This window comes from Aythya fuligula, chromosome 2, assembly GCF_009819795.1.
Source record: "Aythya fuligula isolate bAytFul2 chromosome 2, bAytFul2.pri, whole genome shotgun sequence".
Classification (NCBI taxonomy): Eukaryota; Metazoa; Chordata; class Aves; order Anseriformes; family Anatidae; genus Aythya; species Aythya fuligula.
Genome location: NC_045560.1, coordinates 11,338,886 through 11,360,976, shown reverse-complemented (window position 1 = coordinate 11,360,976; position 22,091 = coordinate 11,338,886). Strand labels below are relative to the sequence as shown.

Sequence of the window (22,091 nt, the reverse complement as noted above, 5' to 3'; positions counted from 1 at the left end):
CCCGTAATGAGTGCGTCGTGGGGAAGTTCTTTGGGCTTTTGGTCTGAATCAGCACAGCACGTCAGGAATGGCTACGAAATCGCAGCAATTTCAACCATCGCTTAGAGATTCTTTTGTCTTTGTCTTTCCACAGCTTCCAAAGGTGACCAGTAAAGTTCTCTCTGAGCAGCCAAAAAGCAGACAGCTCATGACTTCTGATCAGGACACTAAAGTTGTGGCTGAACCGCAGGTGCAGCAAGTACAAGAAGTTAAAGACGGTTCTCATCTAGTAAGTATTGTAATTACGCATTCCCATCACGTAAGTGTTGCATGAAGCAGGTTTTGTAGTATTTCTTAAAACAGTCTGAGATATAATTTTGATTAAAAGAAGACAGTAGGCTATGGTAATATTGCAGCATAAAATCCTAGAACAGAGTTATTGAAGGTGGCTATGCCTCCGTACCTGGTAAGAGCCTTAAATTTTAATCAACCCTACGGAGAATATAAATGAACTCATGTTTCACTCTGTAAGGTACAGGGCTTTGTAGCCTATACAGGAATTGTACTGCCAGTCTTGACTTGGGTTCTGGCTCACAGATTAACTAACATGTAGCAAATGCACTTGTCCTGTATCTACAACTGAAAAAAAAAAAATATAAACCCTTAAAAATAGGAAATTGCCTCCTATAATAGGAGTTCTGCCAAATGGCATGTGCTTTGGTGTTGCTGTGCAGCATCCAGTAAGCTGCTTTATGGGATGCTTTTTGGCAGGTAATACAGTGTATAGCACTCTGTGAATATATGTTGCAGTAAATGTTACAGATGTTTTCAAGTAGATTGATTTGTGTATAAGCTTTACTTTTAATGTTATGTTTTCATCTTTGATAGTTAATTGTGTATTGGGAGGAATGTTTTCTCTTGGAACATCTTGAAGGGTTTGGTTTCACTGCATATTCTGCTAGGCACTTAATCTGCACTGTGCATTAGTGGATGCTTGCTGCTTAAACTGACTTTGCAGCAAGCACTAAGAAATGTTTTCTAATATACTTCAGACTTGTGTTTTGCTTAACTAATGGAGCTGGTGTTCTGTATGCTCTACCCCCTTACCCCCGCAAAAAAAAATATTGGCTGTTCTGGGATCTCTTCTGTACTGTCTTACCTTTTTCAGATGTAAATTTCTTCTATTTGACAGTAGAGGAGTAAGTTGAGCCCATTTTTGTGCCAAAAAAAAATTGAACTTTTTTGGTTATTCAGGTTCTTAATTCCAAGAAGCCCTTGAAGTTCTGAAAGTTATTTTGTCACATGCTTCAATGTGTAAGCTTTAGTAAGAGGCTATCTGCCACAAACTTGTAACTTTCAGTGCACTTTTAACAAGTGCATTAGTATTACAGGTGGTTTGGTGGTAGTTCTTGTAATTTGGTATTCTTAAAAGTTTATAAAGCTACACGTAAACTTGGATCTAAATCTCAATTTCTGTTCTTTCATACTTGGAGAAAGACTAACAGTTTCTTGCAGTTTCAGGAAAACTGCTCAGTTTCTTAGCAGAAGATGAATCCATTATTTTAATATTCTTATGGATATCCCGGAATCTATCCGTAGAGCTATAATGCATTTCAAATAATTTATTATTTTGAGAGGAAAGCTTTTCCTTTTCTGAATAGTCTATTCCCAAAAAATGGGTTCTGTGGTTTTCAAGTTTTTTCTTTCTTTAAATTGTGCTATTCTCCTATATGCACAATATCATAAGGTTTTGTTATATCAGAATTCTTGTTGATACATGCTGTCATGTTTTTAAAGGAGGTCTCTTTCATACCAGTATACATGCATGAGTGTGTTTTGCCACTGTTTCAGAACTTCATTTCCAAGTTTTTCAAATTGTCATTTGCAAGCTATAACAATGTTATAGTTCGAGTAAAACTTCCGAAGACGGTCTTATCTCTCCAAGGGTGTGGTAGGTAGAAAGGAGAAAAACTTCTGACCTTGTGATTCTATTATATTTAGCAAGTGCATGCTACAAGTTCAGTGAAGCTGCCTGCTGTTCCTTGTTTGTTTATTTTGAGATCAGAGGCAAGGCTTTGTCTTAGCCTGCATAGAGGTATAGTTTAATCATAGAATCACAGAATGTCCAAGGTTGGAAGGGGCTCACAAGGATCATCAAGTCCAACTCCTGGCTCCACGCAGGACCACCCAAAAATCAGATCATGTCTGAGAGTGTTGTCTGAATGCTTCTTAAACTCCAGCAGCTTAGTGCCGTGACCTGGGGAGCTTGTCCCAGTGCCTGACCACCTCTGGGTGCAGACCCTTTCCCTACCACCCAGCCTGACCCTCCCCTGTCCCAGCTCCATGCTGTCCCCTCGGGTCCTGTCGCTGTCCCCAGAGAGCAGAGCTCAGCGCCTGCCCCTCCGCTCCCCTCGTGAGGGAGCTGCAGGCCGCCATGAGGCCTCCCCTCGGCCTTCTCTGCTTGGGGCTGAACAAACCAAGGGGCCTCAGCCACTCCATATATTTTTCCCTCCAGACCCTTCACCATCTTTGTAGCCCTCATTTGGACTCTTAACAGTTTAACATTTAATGTTGAGGTGCCCAGAACTGCACACAGTGCTCGAGGTGAGGCCACACCAGCTCAAAGCAGAGCAGGACAGTCCTTTCCCTCGACCAGCTGGCCATGCTGTGCCTGATGCACCTAGGGTACAGCTGGCCTTGTTGGCTTCCAGGGCACACTGCTGGCTCATACTGTTCTCATCATCGACCAAAACTCCCCAGATCCCTTTCCACGGAGCTGATATATATCTTTGGTGATCCACCCTCCAGTGTGTATTTGATGTGAAGCCATACTGCCATGGTATCTGGCAAGATTTCTAGGAGTCCTTTTTAATATCTTTAAAAGAAACTTGCTGAATTACATTCACTAACTAATTTGGCTATGCTGTTCTACAAGGATCAGGTGATACTTAGTCTGAGTGTTTCTCTGGCACTTCAGGAGGAAAGCTGCAGAATTTCTATTGGGAATTTTCATGCAGCTCTTTAGATTCTGGAAAAATACCTCCCCAGAGTGAATATATAATGTATTTGTTATTGTATCTTTAAATATTAAATTATCCTAATTATCACTACATTTGGTCTGCTTTCTTTGGCAGGACCTAAACTTAACATGTGTTCTGCTGTTAGTAACACTGAGCAGATAGTCAATAGTGACTGATTTCAGCCTCAAGTTTTGGTGCTGTGACTCATGACGAAACCCTCCAGAAGTCACTTGCCAGGTTGCTTATGTTAGTGATACAGAGGTCATTTGCTTACTAACAATTTTTGGAGTCTTAACCTGATGGTGAGGGAGGCAGTCTTCTGTCTTTAAATATCTATCAGAGTACGCTAGGTGTTTCATTTCAAACAACAGTTTCTCTGGAGTTTCTCTTCTTTTTTTATTTTTTTTATTTTATTTTTTTTTTTTGGTATCCTGATAACTATTCTGTTTGGGAAAGCCCTTGTCAAACTGGACCCAGGGAAGTCTGTGTTTGGGAAATGTTCCTCTCCCTTTTCACTCACTCCTTAGTTAACTTTTGCTCAGTAACCCTTTGCTACTAGAGATCCAAATCCGGTGTTGGAGGTAGCTTGTATGACCTCTCTCTACCACCTAACCTTTAGTGTTAAAGTCTTACCTAGTGTGTTGACCCTAAACCCTTCTCCTGACGTGCTGTCATTTGAATGTGGCCTCTAGAGCACTTTCCAAGGACCAAAGGATTTTCTTTCATTGATCAGCTGAATCAGAGACCTAATCTGGACATTGAAATTAAGCTTTACATGGAACTCTTGACATAAAACAGCAACTGCTTCTGCAAATGTTTGTTCCAGTGGAAGAGGTTAAGAGAGGAGGGTCTTCTAAACCTTGCTGTCCTATTGTGATGTGCACATCACCCATGCTGTCTCTAACTCAATAATTATCAGGTGCTGTCAGGTGTTTCTATTAGTGGAAAGTCAAACTGGTGTGGTTTGCTGGCTTTTGCCAGTGTTCATAATTACTGTAAATACAAGTTCAATCAAAGCATTGTTTCTAAGCCCAAGAAAAAATAGCAAGTTTGAAAACTTAGATGGGACTTGACTGTAACTTGGTAAGAAGTTTTTCACAGCAGTTAATATGAAAGGATGTCTTGGGCTTACAAGCTACTATGTTCAAAAATTCTTTTGCAACCCATTCAAAAATAAGCCTGTTGGAACTTACAGGGGACTGAGGAAATCAGATTTAAGACAAGGCCCTGAGCAAAAATTCAGTATAGCATATAATTCTGAGACCATCTGACAACATACAGCACTACAGTATGTGCCAATTAAGAGTTAAGTAACGGTTTGTATAACATGTAGGTGATATTTAATAATTCAAGAGGTCATGAATAGCTTTAAACAAGAGATGGGAGGATCAGACCTTAAACCGAACATGTGCAGTATCACATCTTGAAGCATCGATATTGCTCAGTGTTCTTTTTTTTCTCTCACACAGTTATACATTTAGAATATAATAAAAGTATTTAATAGCTGTGCACATTTAGGTGACTTCTAGTGCTATTTTTAAATTGCTTTGATGTGTAAAATGTGCATATTTAAACAGTCCACTTAACCCTGATGTACTGAGGGGAAGCTAAGCAGTCTGATCAGCTGTCTTCCTGCAGCCTGCAGTAGTGTCATTACGATGTCTGTCATGATGCTGCTCTGCCCTTTTCCTGTAGCTGGTGGTGGGCATGACATCAGGTAATTGCCTCCAAGTGTAGGGTAACAGTTGTTTAAGGACCGATTACAGTTGCGTGACTTTACTGTAGGAAAAGGATAAATGAAGTTAAATGTCAGAAGGTTGTAAGGACTGTTTTAACTTGTGCTATTGTTACTTTGCAGATAGCCTTGTAGACATCAGCTTCAAAATATAGTCTATATATAGATTTAAACCCTTATTCCTTGAGAGCGTTAATAGAGACATGTAGAAATGACAGTAGGTTGGAGGTATACCCCTGTTAATGAGCATGTTGACTTCTGGTGTCCTATGTAGATGTATGCAGGATATATGACTTAAATACTAATTTAAAAAAAATCAGGCTGTGAAAGTGCTGCTTCAGAGCAGTTCTGTGACATGGGGAAGGGAAACATTGAGTATATGAGAAATACACGAGAACCAAAATTGCAAGAAAAAGGAAAAAAAGGCAAATGTAAATGCCTCACTCCACTGAATCAGGCTCTGAAGCGTTAAATCACAAATTCTGTTAGCTTTGGTAGTGCTTTTCAAGGCAGGTGCAGGTGTTAGCTTAGTCAGAAGACTTTTAAGACTTATTGAGTCTCAGAAGTTAACGAACAGCATTGAGAAATGTGACTTTGTGTTTGCTATAGGTGCTTAGATAAAATCCAAAGGAACGTGTACCGAATGCACCTCTGCACATAAGAGTATGGGAAAACCAGAAGAACCTTCTGCTTGCCTGAACTGCTTCTGCCATTTTCTCTCCATTAGCTGATAGCAGAATTGCTTGTTAAGGCACAAGAGAAGTGGACTTTGCCCAGGTCTGTCTTTTAGAGGCTCTCAGTTCCTCTCCAGAAAGCTTGTGCTTAGTAATGGCTGTATCACAGAGGGGAAAATCATGCCACTTCTTTACCTGGCAGGAGAGTTTTCTGAGAAGTTAGAAACTTTGGAAGTACTGATGAGGCTTTATGCAGACATTAAAAGCAGCTGAATTGTTTGCCCATGGCAGTTCTTCAAACAAAACAACAACAAAACCTCTTACAAACAACCCCCTCCCCCTTTCCCCGCACTTCGTTCCAGGGAATGCTAAAGAGGGGAGTGCCTTGGCATAGCTTTAAGTCTGAATCAAGCTGGATGCAACTTGAATAACTTTGTCCCAGGGGAGAATTAAAAAAAAATGCAGCAGATGGCAGCAATGATGCATCAGACTTCCTATCCTTAAGAGCAGTATAGCTGCAGGTGCTTGGGAGGTGTCGTGTGTTAGATAACCCCGGGGAGCAGGGTAGCCTTCCTCATGTTACTCTGTGATTTCAAAGTGGACTTGCTGAGTGGGAATGTATTTATTTCCTAGCCAGTTCAGTAATCTTTTTAATGGTCGGAGGATTAGCGGTGAGTAGGAGTTTTCCCCTGAAAGTTAGCCAGTATGGTTCTTTTCTAGGTACTAATCTGAGTCTGCCAAAGGCACTTGAATGTATGGGGCATTTAAATATATAGTAACCTGTGCTTCACAATCTGAAACATCATTTCCTTTGATTCCTTTGTCCTGCAAGCAGAACGCTTGTCTGGGGAGAAAAAGCTATGCTGGCAGCTTCATTATAGCTTTATGCTTTTTTGTGTACAGAATGTAGGAGAAGTGGGGTAAGAAGCTGCTTGAAATAAATGTTTGAATATCTCGTGAAAGCTTCAGAGAAGAGAACAATAGCATTTCTTGCTGTATTAGGAAAAGAGGTGAATGGTTTCAGATTCTCACCTCTGGGGAGGGCGTTATCCCTTAAGCATTACCTGTCAGGTTTATGGGATGATTGACCTCTAGTCTGGTTTATGCTGCTAAATTTGTAAACTCTACTGTTGCTACAGGGATACTTCATGGTGACTGCTGTGGAGGCTGTCTGAAGTGAAACATTTGAATTTCAAGAGTGCTTCTGCACTTGCACAGTGGTACCTTGTACTTTCAAATTGTTGTCAAAACAGTTTGGGATAGCAAGACCTTTTTTTTTCCTGCTTTATACTTGATTTTAATTCAGCTTACTTCTTCCCGTGGCTCAGTGCAGCATCATTTTTTTTCCCCACACTCTTCAATATGGAACAAAAAAAGTTTGCTTACTTTTGGTTCATTAAACAGATGTGAACTTTGTTTACTAGCTAGACATGAATGAGTAAAAGAAGAGCTAATGCTTAATTTATCCCTGGAAGTCTTCAAAAGACGCTTAGATGTAGAGTTTAGGGATATGGTTTAGTGGAGGGCTGTTAGCGTTAGGTTGGAGGTTGGACTCGATGACCTTGAGGTCTCTTCCAACCTAGAAAATTCTGTGATTCTGTGATTCTGTGATTTAATTACGATTAAGCAACATCTACATGTACTACTATCTTAACAGTAGTAGGTTTTTCTGTTGGAGAAAAGGAAGTAAGGAAGGTTGAAAGGAAGAAGTGACTTTGGGCTTCTCTGGTTTACAAAAAAAAAATCCTGAAGTTCTGGAATTTTGCAATACTGTAACTCTACAAAATTTACTAGTTTACAAAATATCGTAAAATTCCAATATAGTAGTGGTAGGGACTGTAAAGATCACTTAAATAAGACTGAATCATGTCTGAAGCCTTATTATGTGGGCTACTTGACTTGCCATGAAAGCAGCTGTGAAGTAAGTTACAATGCCAATCATATTTAAATAAAATGGAAAACTAAAGCATGGATCTAGATGTGTTAAGCAACAATTACCCTGCAAGTATAGTTTACAGTAAAAATTAAATAGATGTAGTTCCAGTTATCTGAAAGTTAACTGTTCCAATTAGCAGTAGTACCCTTTTATGCTGCTGTATGAATACAATGAAGGCAAACTACCAGGCTAAATTGGAAGTCTGGTTCAAATACATCTTGATCAAACTTGCCGTAAGGTGCATAACCAGTTAAAAATAGCATTCAGATCAGTGTCCAGCTGAAAGAACATTTGAAGTAGGTACTTCAAGGGTCTGTCTTGTCCTGCCTTCATCAGTGTTTTTGGTATATTTTAAGTGATGGGTAGAGTGGCGGTAGAGTCTGCAAGATCTCTGAAGGAGGGGCTCCAAATTTGAGATGATACTGATGGACTTGAGAAGAGATCTAAATAACGTAAGGTAATGTAAGGACAAATACGAACAACACTGTTTAGAACAGAAAAGTTTGGGCATTTTATTGGGCTTTTATTTTTGAAGGAGAATCACTTTTTTTTTTTTTTTTTTTTAACATATGAAGGGACTTAGAGTAGCAGAAGTCCTCCAACATTTAAAAGCATTCATAAAGATGGTCTGTGCTCTCAGGAGGATAGAAGGAAGTCAGTTCACATGCAATAAACAAAACTTACTGGTGACAGACTTCTGGAAGGAGCAGCATTTAGTCAAACTACCTCTTAAATTCTTTAGAGGTTTTTTGTAGCAGAATACACAATTCTGGGGGGGAGATTAAGTATAATTAATCCTGCTGCAGTTCCACAAGATGGCTAGATGATTGTGAGGCCTCTTCCAGTGCTGTAATTCACTGAGGGATTTTTTTTCTTCACACAGATAACAATAAAAAAAACTCCTGGAGCAGAACTAGCTTCTGATAACGTACAATGACTGTTCAATGGAATACATGAGGTCTTATCTATCTTTAGCCTGTTTTTCCTAAAGAAGTCATCTCGGTGTAGATTCAGCTCTAGGGGGAGGGAAGAGAAGGAGAAAATGGCACAAAACTTGTTTGATCTAATAGCTTCCACCAATTTAGCCTTCAAATCAGGTTTAAACATGTGAAGCCAGACCGCATTTTTCCTAGTATAGAAAGTGGGAATCACGTTAAGCTCGCAGGCAGGCAGCTTTTTTGGCACGCTGACATTGTGAAAGATGTCATTTAAATATTTTAATGATTTGGATGAAGGAACCTTCAGGAAATTAAACAATGGAAGTTCGTAAGACTTGGTAATACTTGTAAACAGACTGTAATCTCATTAGGAAAATTATTTGGCTTGAATATTGCAGTGCATATGATGAAACACTAAAACATTGCTCAGCAACTGGGATTTGGACTTTGAGTGGCACTGACATATGAACCCCTGCATGGTTTTAAAGTGCTATTTTTGGCAGCTGGGTGTTGGCTTGTCTCCTCAGTAGCAGTAGAAAGCTAGCTTAGTGTATAGGGGAAGGTGATTTGCAATGAGAAGGCTCCTTTGACACTAATTGAACATGGGCTGCTGCTTCAGTAAGGAGTTGAGTAACAGCACAAATGAGGAGAAAACTGGCTTGTTACAAAAATCTGTGGAAGAGGAAGCACCAGACTCAAGGATAAGTAAAACTTTATCTTCAATTTTAGGAACTGTAGGCAGCAAGGATCCGCGTACAGTGGGAAGGACGGTTAACGGGGCGGCTGGGATAGCCGGCACTGAGTGCGTTTGTACCGGTGATTGCGCAGCGTCAAATTCTAAATCTGGGCTCTGGGATAGAAAAGCAAAGTATCAGTCATACAAAAGCGTGGAGAACAGTCGCTGTGAGAGCTCTAGGAGATCATATGACAGACCTTTAAGCTTCTTTAGTTCCTTTAGTCACCTCTTGAAGGTCTCTGGTGGGTACAGAAATCTGCAGAAAAGTGAAGAAAAGAAAGACGGGGTTATTAAAAAAAGAGCACCTAAAACATATAATAGCAGTGGTCAGCACATGAACAATATAGAAAGTAATAGTAATAATGAAAATGTAGCTGCAGAAGAGCAGTGTTCACTATATCATATTTCTACTTCATGTGTGCCGGCCGTCATAGACAAAGCCCTACAGGATGAAATCTCCTTAAATAGAAATCTTCTGGATGATTGTGCAGTTACATGCAACCATTCAAGACGGCACAAAACGATAGTAAATGTTGAAGATGACGGGAGTGACAGCTCACAAAAAATTTCAAGTTCACATAGGCAGGCGTCTCCAACCTTTTCCTATCTTGATGTAGACAACAGACAGCATTCAAAAGATAGGGAGTTTTACAGCCTTTGTGTTGTAGATGCTGAAGATTTGCGAGGGGACGAAGATGTGCCAGCTACTGTGCATGAAGAGATTGCAGCAGACGTAGATAACTCAGCTGTTACTGACGAAGGAATGTGCAGCATGGCACAGCCTCTAGACACTGGGAAGGAATTTCCAGCGCAGCAATCAGCACAAGTGGAAGCTAAGTTTAATTCACAGAAAGAATTGATTGTGTGTGAAAAAGAGGACAGGTCAAATATGCAGGAAAATGAAACAAAGGAATATTGTAGCATGGACACGCGGTCTTCTTACAATAACTTACTGGCTGACAGGTGTCAGATGGATACGTTAAACACTGACAGTATGGGAACAGTTGGCTTAAGAGCAAAAGTATACGATGAAGTTGGTGCTGAGAATCAAAAAGAGGAGGAATATGACACAGATAATGCTGTCAGTTGGAATGAATCACTTAATGGAACTTGTGATTCCGTAAAAACTGTGGATCCTGCTGAAGAGGACCAAAGCAGCCCTAATTCAGAAAACATGAAAAATGGTGGTGGTACTTCTAGTGTATTGTTAAACACTGGAGTATGCAGTTCAGGGGAAGTTGAGGAAAATGATGATTCTGAGATCGTAAGTACGCATCCCTCAAATGTTGCAGAGGAAGTAAATACTAAGCAAGTAGTAGAGAATGTGAGGGATAACTTCAAATTATCATTACAGTTGCATGAAACAGGCAATGATTCTTTTTTGGTGAGTCCACATGTAGAAAACTTTGTTGAAAAATGCTGCCTAAAGCCAGCAAGTGAAGAAAACTCGTCTGTGGAAAAGGGAACATTTCAAAGAAAGTGTTGCAATAGCCAAAAGCTTGCTCCTGACTCAAGCGAACATCACAGCACTTTGGAAGAATTTTTGAAAGATAAAGCGAAATGCACAGGTACAGTTCTGCATAGCTGTGAGACTTTGAATATGACTGATACGCATGAAACCTTGGAAGAAAATTCTGATACTCAAACTCAAACTAAGGGTTGTACTGAAACCAAGACATCAACTGAAATCGTATGCCAAAGGATCATGCAGGAAGATGTCTGTCTGAGTAGCACTGAGCTAAAAGATGATGTGCTTGAGGAAGCTTGTAGATTGAGCAGAACTCGATCATGGGAAAGTGGCACTTTGGCATCTCATGAACTTCATAACACAAGCACAGACGAAATATTCCAAAAGGAGAAGAGCCTGGAATTCCAGGTTTCACAACAGTCACTAGGGAATAAAGGTGAAGTATGCAACTGTTCAAGTTCAGGTAACAAAAGCAGTGTCTCTTCTGTGTCTGTGGAACATGAGGATATGAATAAAGTGGACTCGAGCTGTAGACAAAACAAACAACAGGCTGCATGCTCCTTCCGTGCAGTGGAAGACCAGGGGAATGCAGGGGCTGACTTGGCCACAGTAGCTGGGGATAAAATAGAATCTGTGAAACAGACAAAATGTGACGTTCATCCAAATGAAACTATTAATAACAAGACAGAACACGTAAAACAGAATTCTGATGCTAACGTTATTAGTCATGACAGCAACACCTTAAATTTCTATAAAGACTTGACTTGTGATCAGAACACTTGCTCTAGTTTCACTGTACCTGCAGCTTTGGACGGTTCTATGTACAAGAGTGTAAAATTAATAAATGACTCTAAAACTTCTGAAGATACTAATCTGTTTCATGAAGACCTTGATTGCTTACCTTCATTGTGTCAAAATTCGCATTCTCATGTGCATCAGAAACCGATGGAAGAGAGTCAGTTATGTAACCGTGCCAGCCCAGAGCCAGAATTCAGGAACGCCCAAGTTTCTTCTGGGCCTGTTACTGAAGTACAGTCAGAAACTCATGAAAAAAGTGTGTGTGATGTAAATGAACGTAATCTTCAGAATGAAGCAAAACAGTGTGTCAGCATCCACTCAACGGAGGAAAACCTCACTGTTGCTAGTCTGTCAGCTGGCACAGCAGAAGCTTTTACTGCTGGGAATTTAAAGCAGCTAGAAGCCAAGCCTACTGAACTGAAAAATACCAGTTACGTATTAAACACTCCAACGAATGACTTGACCACAAGCTGTGAACAGTCAGAGCACGAGGTTTTCTCAAACGGAGAGCTTGGAGTTTTTGTTGACCCAGAGCAGGTAGACAAATACGCAGCTACTCCTTCCTACGAAATACACAGCGCCTCTGCTGCTGCCAGAGGAGTTCAGGGAGGCAGTGAGAGGTGCGTATTAGATCTGACGGAAGATGTATTGAGCAACCAAGAGTGTTCCTCCTGTACACTGGACAGACAAAATCCCCAAGTTGAAATATGGTCACACTACGTAAGTCTGCAGGGTGGCAGTGCTGATTTGGCACATCAGCTGTTTCCCGACTGTGTTGCTGCAGATAACGGTCAATATCTGATGGGCTTTTTATGGAATAATAAAACTGTAAAGAATGGCAGGCGACATAAAGGTAGCAAAAACTTCCAGAACAAAACTGCAGATTTAACAGGTGCATCATATGCCATGGGAAGATACCCTTATCAACTGCTAGCACCAGAAAACTTTGGTATTTGGGGATGGCAAGATGAAGATGAGTTTGTAAGTATCCTGCAAAAGTGATTTGATGTTAAAGCTTGAGGCTGAAGCTGTAATTGAAATAAACGAAGTCAAACCTTGGTTTCTTCTAATAGTTAAGTTTCATATGAGCTTCTTTTGTCCTGAAACTGACCCATCTCTTTGCTTTGCAAAACATAATGTTAAACAATGTACAGAATAGTACAGAATGTTACTAAATATTGACATTTCCTTTCCTTTTTTATTGTTTACCTTGTCTGAAAGCTTAAACCTTGGGTAAAGTATCTTGATTGTGAATTCTCAATTTTTGATGAACTTGAGATTAACAGTGCAGTATGTGGGAGGCTGTTAGTAGTGCTCTTTACCTTCGCATAGGAAGAAATGTTTGTGGGTTTCCTGAAATCTTCAAGTTGTTGCTTGATAGCAGTTAGGAAACCTTTTGCTTGCTTCTGGAGATCTTCTTCTGGATTGCTGTAGAAACAAATGGCTGCAGGAGAAGCATGGGGAATGAGCTAGACTGCATCTTGGCTAGCTGGGGTAAGAAAGCAAAAATCATGACCTGTGGCTGCTGCTCTTCTTCCTCTGCCTCTAAGCAGAGCCAGTGCTTAGTGTTGTTCTCTCTGCACCGACCATGTTACGGCAGCTGCCCTGACCTTGCCCAGCAATTGCAGTGCCAGCAGTGGATCACACTAGCAGCTGAGTTTATATGTTAGGGGAGCTTTTTGCATTAAAAAATGGAAGGTGGTGGAACTCACTGTCCACTTTGAATCCTTACTACTAAAGTAGCCATGTCCAACATCATTTCTACTTTTTAACAGGTCTTTCTCTGTTCAATGCATGTGTTTTAAGTTGAGTTTCCTTAAATTTTCCTACCATCTGGGTTTGTTTTCCATGCACAATAATAACTTACCTGCGTGCAAATGTTGAGAATTATCAAAGCTCTGTGGAGGTCTGAAGTGTTTGTCTTGAACTATGTGATATTCCTAGTATCCCTTAATTTGCAAAACAAACTTTAATCAGTTTAAGTAGTGTGTGATATCATCAGTAATACTCTTTCACAACGTGTTAATCATGTTAACACATACCAGAGATATGGACATAGAATAAAATATTGCGTTTTGCTTGAACAGTAGCAAAATAAGAGAAAACTATTACAAAAAATATTGTAGACATTGGCACTGCAGAGAGCAGTCTCTGAAATGCAAATATAACTCTTCATATAACAATTATAAATCTCTATATATTACCATTAAATGTAACAGTTTCCAGTCCAGGTTAAAGGAGGTAGATCGTGATGGTTTAACTGGAACTGGTAATTTGTTCCTTTTTATCTTGCCTAGGGAAAAAAACTACCCTAACTTTTTGTTAATGATGTTTCTTCTCTGGAAGTAAAGGTAGTTAACATCTCATACACAGTTTTCTATAATGCTTCCCTAAAACTATTTGTTATGTACTAATGTGAGTCCAAAGGAAAACCAAGCATGGTTTTGTATTTTATTATTTTGTTCTTTCACAGAAGCAGATGAAATAAAATTGTTATTATTGTTAACATGCGTATATGTATTAAAGACTTGCCTAAAGTCTAGGGTAAGTTCAGGTTGCATCGGTCTGTCAAAAGCAGAGTGAAATGTCTGTTGTATTTTGTGCTGCTTGGCTAGTATTTTCTGGTGTTTCTTAATCAGGAAAATGAATTCTACACAATTCAGATGTTTTTGTATCTAAAATCACTATTGGATTGTCAATTCAGTCAATATGTTCAGGTGTGAAAACAACTGGCACTACCATCTTAAGATGTACACTGGGTACTATTCTTTGAAATGTATATGCATGCACACAGATGTATGTTGTGTATCCACAAAGTGCATAATCGAAATAAAAATTTCTTTTGTAGGAATCAGCCAAGGTTTCTGAGTTAAATCCTAATGCAAAGGTGTGGGGAAATCATATGTTACATTTGGAAGCAAGTGGTGCCACTGATGGTAGCGTGAGCAAAACGTGGGAAGAAATACCAGACCAGCCTCCAGATTCCTGTAAAGAAGGTATGAATAACATAGTCAAGAAGGTATAAATAGCATAGTCTTTGGGCTGTTGCTCAAGCAAAAGTTAAAAATCAGTGCAGAACTTCTTCAACTTTTATTTTGTATTTAAAAAATGAATGCAAGTATGTAAGCAACTCTGACCCTTGAGATTTAGTTTCAGCTATGATGTTACTGTGCTTGGCAGGAAGATTTTTGAATATGTTACCTCTGTGATCTCCACTGCAGGACTGGATGCCAATGGAGACAGCGACAAAAAGCATCAGAATGCAGTGCTGACAGAACTGCAGGAGCCGTCGCCAGCTGTTTCGGTGTCAGACCAGACAGATATGAACCCTTTGGCTCTCGATCATTCTGAGTATGAGTCTATGCATGAAACCGCTCAGACAGGTAACAGAAAGCTGATATTTGTTTGGGCTTGATTTAAAAGAAAAAAGAGTTGAACAATGAACATCCATTAAAAGATACACACACACACAAACATATATATATATATATATATATATTTGTTCAGTATATGCATTCTGTAAACGCATCCTAGTGGAAAAGAAAAACTGCTTTTTTTGGTCTCAGGCGTGTTTGGAAAACAGTCTTCCTGTTAAGAGAATAGGCCTCATGAGATGCATCCAAAAGTTAAAACTGGTTCTGTATGTAACTGAATATTGTCTTCTGAAATTTTATTTTGAATGCAAGTCTGTAGTGCTGATGCTTGTATTTAGATATCCACCTGTCTATGCTGTGTGCTTCTAGTTGGGTCAGGCACTGAGATGAAATTCACATACTGTTTGTCTTTCACGAGTATTAATGTGATAAATTCAGTGTGTTTAAAGATGAGCCTTGTACTTAAAATGCTAAAATAAGCAACAACTTAATGTAATTTCTTTGACTTTCATGTTTTTTTCAGTACAGCCGTTAGCAATTGTAGTCTATACCAGATGGCATGTTTTAAGAAACTTCTGGAAACTAGTGTAGAGATTAAGCCATGTTTATATTTCACTGAAATGGACAGAAGGTCTGCTAGATTTGTGTAGGATTACTAGTTCAACTGAGATAAGGGATGAAGAAGGAGAATGTGCTGTGGGTGTTTCTGTTTTGAGATTCCTGAGAGGTCTGCCCCTTACTTATTGTGGCTAGCTGATGATAACATGTATTTTAAATGACCAGAATAGCATCCATAATACTTGGAATAAAGACACCTGAAATTAGACACAGTTGCTGGCATCATTCTTACTTGTGCTGAAAACAAAGTTCTTTTGACACTTCTACTTAAAGGTGCTATTGTGGAATATTAAATAATAACTGGAAAGTAGAAATTGCATTGATGGTGCCTAGCAGTCTAGAAGGGAATGGTTTTCCTCAGCTTATGTTAGAACTTAATCTGCATATGCGTTACTTGTCCAGTAGTTAATTTCTTACAGGAGTTGAATAGTGTTATAAAGCAGGTGAGCAGCAGGTTGCATCTATTCTATTTGATAAATAGTCATATAGGTGGTTCCAACTATTGTCTGTTCTTCATTACTGTATTTAAAAATTCATATAGTTTTGGTCTTATTGAATGTTTGCTAGGTTTTGTCCAAGCAAGAAAAAGGAGATGGGGGAAAGGGAATGCTGGCAACATACATATTTTTCAGATGTTGGCATTATCTACATTGAAATAGAACATGTGAAGGACAATACTGGCAGGAAATAAAAAGTTGTATTAGGAAGAAGAAAGGTTAAGGAGAGATGAAGAAAAGGATGGAAGTTACTGAAGAAGGGAAGGGCATAGAGGGTAATAGTTTGTGTGCAATAGCTTTAGCTAACTTACATTTAGAATCACAGAATCATTAAGGTTGGAAAAGACCTCCAAGATTATCCAGTCCAACCATCACCTTACTGCCAATGTCATGCACTAAACCATGTCCCTCAGCACCACATCCAACTTATCGTCCCTGGGCAACCTGTCCCAATGCCTGACTGCTCTTTCTGAGAAGAAATGGCTCCTCGTTTCCAACCTGAATCCCCCTGGTGGAACTTTAGGCCATTCCCTCTGGTCCTATCACTGGTTATCTGTGAGAAGAGGCCGACCCCCAGCTCCCCACACCTTCCTTTCAGGTAGCTGTAGAGAGCAATAAGGTCTCCCCTGAGCTGCTTCTTCCCCAGCCCAAACACCCCCAGCTCCCTCAGCCGCTCCTCACAGGACTTGTGCTCCAGGCCCTTCATCAGCTTTGTAGCCCTTCTCTGGACAGGCTCCAGGGCCTCGATGTCCTTCCTGTAGTGAGGGGCCCAAAGCTGAACACAGCACTCGAGGTGTGGCCTCACCAGAGCTGAGTACAGGCTACATCACCTCCCTGGTCCTGCTGGCCGCACTATTCCTGATAGTGTGACATGTTACTGAACACTTCAGTGTGGCTTTTAGAAATCTATAAAAGTTCTGATCTTTAAACAGTTCTCCCACTGACACTTGTAGCTTTCACTTGACTGACTGTAGCATACTGGATCCAAACTAAAATGAACAAAAAATTGTTTTCCATGCAATAATTTGGAAGCCTCTGGATATAAGAAAAAAACTTTTCCATTGCTGAGAGGTAGTTAATGATTACATTTCTGTTGTTAGTTGATCACATCTGTTGATATTTCATAACTACACTTTTAAAACCTGTTCTGAATTAGTATATCAAGAATTTAGAGCAAGAACAGAAGAAACAATGGATATGCCTCTTGCATTGCTTTCTTGCTGTGTTCTTGGGTTTAGTCAGCTAGAAATTGGCTAGTTTCCTAAGGCTGGAAGACACATATATGAGATGCAGTACTTGCTGTGATGTGTTTGTAGCTGCTCTTCTAAAGCTGTTTCAAATCTCTATGAACATGTGTTTCTTTTGTCTTAAATTAAGTGTTCCCTTTGCAGTTTTATTGGGTAGCGAACTATAATACTCAAATGTTAACTGAACTTGAAAATTGTTTACCAGATAGCCAGTGATAGATATGATGACTTGATTAAAATATCTATTATTTAGTATAGCAGAACTAAATTTAATCTTTTTTTAAATTCTAGGTGGAAACGAACAGTTGCAGCCAGAGGGGCAGGAAGATCTACGAGAATTACTGAAAAAAACACTGGAGTTCTGCTTATCTAGGTATGTATGTACCTAAATGTTGGTAATTCACCAATTTGCTACAAGATCTCATACCAAGTTTGGCATGTATGTTAACGTGTTTCACAAGTACCACTTAAAACTGATAGGGAAGGATGAGAATTTGGGGAAGATAGTACAAAAAACATATTGATGGTCCTTTCAGTATGATAGAGTATCATACTGATGTACCTCCTAAAGTTCACATGAAACTTCTGAGGGTAAAACTTAAGCTAGCATATATATTGCTTTGAAGTAAGAGTTGGTAAAATATACCTGATGTGTAATGGCTCTTGTTGTTACGGGGTTTCTTTTGCAAATTAAAACTGGATAGTTTAACCTATCTGATAAGCTTTGAGTAAACTAATCTTTTAAAATTTGGTTTGAAACTGACTTGGATTTTTGTACGTACATCTGTAGATTCCTTTATCTTTTAATGATCAGTTTTAAAAGAATTAAGGGCTTTGAAATGTACACATTCCAGTATAGACTGATGCAAGCTTATCAAAGCCGTTTGTTCTCAGTGCGTACAGATTTAAAACAAACAAACAAACAAAAAAACACTAAACACCTGTTTTAGTAACTTAGAAAAACTCCTAATCCATATGTTCCTGCATTGCCTGTTGCAATCAGTGGTCATTTGAAGTAATAAATGCTTACCAGTATCACACATTTGTGGGGGTAATATGCTGCCTTAACAGGAAGATGCCAATATTGTTGCATGAAGGAAAAAAAAAAGTCATTTTCATGGTTTCTGGGAGGTGAAGCAGCTGAACATGGTAAGTGAATGGGCTGGGAAACTGAAAACACTGAAAATACAGCTTACTGCAGGAATGTGTCTTCTACTCAGTGATAATGAGTTTTTGTCTCAAGTTTATTAAAGATCATAAAAAGCTATGTCAATGATGTATCCTCATTTTTTCCTCTCCCAACAGAGAAAATCTTGCCAGTGACATGTACCTTATATCACAGATGGACAGTGATCAGTATGTGCCAATAATGACAGTAGCAAACCTTGATCATGTCAAGAAACTCAGTACTGATATGGATTTGATTGTTGAAGTGCTGAGATGTAAGTAAAATAGCTGAATGCTTGAATGCATTTTGATTACTGCTGTAGGACTATTAAGTGGGATTTTGAATAACTTTTAATTTTGCTTGTCAAGTATTACAATAAAATGTCATCCTTTTTACTGTAAAGCCTGAAGAGCAGGCATCTTCCAGTTTAGATCATGATGCTTTTGGAACAGTAGCCCTGTAAAAGCTACTTCGCATTTGAGGTATTGATAAATGATCTATGTAAATGAGAGTAATGTGAATTTAGGTTCTCAGAAAAGGCCACTGGACACTACCCCTGAAGTAAGAATTAAGAAAGAGCAATACTCAATGTGCAACTTAAAAGGGATAACTAATGAAATGTGATTTCCTAGTCAGGAAGTGTAGGAAAAGAGTGGAGAGTTCAAGGAACGTGTCTGTTCAGTTTCACACGTTGAAAGTTATCAGCAGTCTTTACTATTTCTTAATATTTTGAAATATTTAAAGTTTTACATACGCAATTTTGTTGTAAAAATGTGTCCAAAGCATCTTCTGGTGTGCAAAGCTATTATGATTGCTGACAGCTAAAATACATTTTTCTTTCCTCTCTTAGCGTTGCCTTTAGTCCAAGTGGATGAGAAGGGAGAAAAGGTTAGGCCAAATCAGAATCGCTGTATTGTGATTTTACGTGAAGTACCTGAATCTACCCCCATTGAAGTAAGTAACTGTTCAGTAAGAAGAATGTTTCTTACTTTATATTTGGAAGTTAGATTTTTTTTTTCCAGGTTTTAATAAGAGCATCATATTTCTTACTATGTTTCTTATTACTGTCTGCATTTGTAAGCCTCAGTTCATAGTTTTTGTATGGATAATGAATGTTTGATAGAAGCATATCACTCAGACTGCAGTAAAATCTGTAGCTCTAAAGAGGGCTGAATAACTGATGATAATATGTTTAGTAGAGATTCCATAATTTTCGTGGACTCTGGCATATCCATACACACTTGGCTCTTAGCTATTTGGATAAATAGCAAACAAAGATGAGAGAAGATGATAAATCTTGGAATGGAAAATGACATTGCTGCACCTTTTCAGGGTAAAGTTCGTAAAGCTTTGCAAACATTCCCACAATGCTGAAGGTAGAGGTGTCAGCAAGTCACTAAGGATCTTGCTAGCTTGTGGAATTGGGTATAAGAGTGGTGAGCTTAATTCTTTGAATGTATAAGTAGGACTGCTAGATTAAAAACTTACACTGAAGAAATAATTGACCTAGAGAGACTGGAGCACAAAAAATGCTCAAAGGAATCAGAGGGAAGAAGTTAGATGTGTTATGTACACTGCTTAAAAATATCAGCTGCTTTTAACTTTCTAAATGAAATGTAGCCTTTCAAAGACTGCCTGGCTTTTAATATAATATATTGTCTTACTGTCATCAGTTTGTCAGGTTGGATATATTAGCACTGGGTGGTCTCTCTTAAATGCTTAAGAACAAAAACAAAGTTCAGAGAAGTCTGAAGTGAAGTGTTTTATACATTGTGTTTAAACTTGTGAGACTGGAAAATCTAGACTTAACCAGCCAGGCTTAACGGGATACATTTTCTGGCTGAGCGTGGTCAGGCTTTTTTAAGCAGCAGTGTTCTGACACACTGTAAGGCCTCCCAAGTTGCATTGCTTTTTGATGCTGGTTGACTCCATTCAGTGACAAAATTGAATAGTATGCAAAATAATAATAGCCTATGGTGTGTCTTTTCTATAAAAATCAGTTCATTGTTTTTCAGGTAACATAAACCTTGCTCTCAAATATATTAATCAGTAGCCACTTGAGTTAAAGTGTATCTCCAAATTTCTGCCAAAAGGTCAGGGATCTCCTATCCCATGCAGTATGGACAAGTCTGTGTGGCTCCATGGATCTGGGGGCAAGGGAAATGCAGACATTGTTCTGGATCAGCTTCCTCATCTCTTGTGGGCACTGGTGCCTCACAAAAGGACGGAAGAAGTGGTTTTATTCAGGAGTGATAAGATGCAACAGCTTTGCAGGAGAATTCTGCACTTGATGCCAAATTTACTTGTCTCTCTATGGCCTAAATAGCTTATCTCCCCTAGCTCAAGGGAGCAAGCAGGAGCTGCTTTTGATATGGCCTAGACAGTGCTTCCCCATATTTCTTCAAACTACCAGGGAGCTTGGAGAGGTAACAGAGTAGGTGTTCTGAAGTTCTTAGTTCCTGTTCTGTAAGCTGAAAAGTGCTTTTGATTTTTCTTATCAGGAGTTCTAGAATCCTGTTTCAAAATGATGTTTTCTTGTTTGTACACTTCTCTCCCACACTTTTCTCTTCCTTTTCCTACTGCTTTCCTTAGGAGGTTGAAGCACTTTTCAAAGGAGATAATTTGCCTAAATTTATCAACTGTGAGTTTGCCTATAATGACAACTGGTTCATCACGTTTGAATCAGAAGCCGATGCACAGCAGGTAACACTTATTTTTTTAGAAGCATTTGAAATTATAACAGGAAACAAGGATGAAATTGGGGAGTATTGCCTGGGTTACAGAATCATAGAATGGTTGAGTTTGGAAAGGACCTTAAAGATCATCAAACTCCAACCCCCCTGCCATGGGCCCTCCTGGAGGAGGTGTTATAAGCTGTATTACAAATGTATAAGAACTTATGAAGAAAAAATCCTTTAAAAATCAGTAATGCTTCCCATTAGCTAACACTCAGTTATCAGTACTATTAAACATAATCCTTTAAGTTTTATCTTGTTTGCATATCCTGGCTTCCTGGCCAAAGCTATAATACTATGTACTAAGAGCATTGATATTTTAAATGACGCATTGAAACACTTCATTTGTAAGACTTAACATCTTGTTTTAATGCTACTGAAGCACTTCTGCAGTGATAACTTAAATCTCGCCAGATGCAGATTAAATATGAGGGCTTTCTTTAGTCCAACATTAACGGACACTTCAAGAATTATTGTTAGGCTTAGCCTGTCAAAACTTAACTTGCCTTTGTTTAAACTATATTTGACAAATTTTACAATGACTTTTTAAAGGCTTACAGATACCTTAGAGAAGAAGTGAAAACTTTCCAAGGAAAACCCATTAAGGTAAGTAGAGCTTTAAGTTTTATTTTCATGTGTGCGCGCATATGTTCTTTTATTGTGGGGGCCCACTTGTGTTTTTTGATATATATAAAGGTGGTCCAATCTCAGCAGCCATTTGACCTGGAGATTGGTTTTGAAATGTAGCAGATGCTGTTATACTTCTCCTTTTCCTCCTTTCTGGCAGCAGTATGTCCAACCCAGCATCAGGCCAGCAGGGAAGCATTCAGCAGTTCCTGCCTGCCTTGAAGGAGAGAGCAATGACTGACAAGTGTACAGTTTGAGATCTGCTAGTTTGAACCATCCTGATTACATTTGAAAGGCTGCTGTATTAAATAATTTAATCTCCTTTGCAGGCAAGGATAAAAGCAAAGGCAATAGCTATAAACACATTTTTGCCAAAGAATGGATATAGACCTCTGGATATGAACCTCTACACGCAGCAGCGTTACACAACATCCTTTTACTTACCTCCAGTATACAGCCCCCAACAGCAGTTTCCGTTGTACAGCTTAATTGCCCCACAGACCTGGTCAACCACACACAGCTACCTTGACCCTGCTTTGGT

General features: G+C 39.2%; 1 protein-coding gene across 3 annotated transcripts in view; it reads left to right on the top strand.

Annotated features, from left to right (window-relative positions):
* Window positions 1–22,091, top strand: part of LARP4B (La ribonucleoprotein 4B) — a 56,608-nt gene that overhangs the window by 17,967 nt on the left and 16,550 nt on the right. For all 3 annotated transcript variants that reach the window (XM_032181043.1, XM_032181044.1, XM_032181042.1), the window contains exons 2-10: window positions 134–268; window positions 14,133–14,280; window positions 14,506–14,667; window positions 17,312–17,393; window positions 18,326–18,462; window positions 19,039–19,142; window positions 20,781–20,891; window positions 21,476–21,529; window positions 21,880–22,089. In XM_032181043.1, coding sequence (XP_032036934.1) covers window positions 188–268; window positions 14,133–14,280; window positions 14,506–14,667; window positions 17,312–17,393; window positions 18,326–18,462; window positions 19,039–19,142; window positions 20,781–20,891; window positions 21,476–21,529; window positions 21,880–22,089 — 1,089 coding nt within the window. In that variant the 5' untranslated portion in view covers window positions 134–187. The remainder of the gene's footprint in view (window positions 1–133; window positions 269–14,132; window positions 14,281–14,505; window positions 14,668–17,311; window positions 17,394–18,325; window positions 18,463–19,038; window positions 19,143–20,780; window positions 20,892–21,475; window positions 21,530–21,879; window positions 22,090–22,091) is intronic.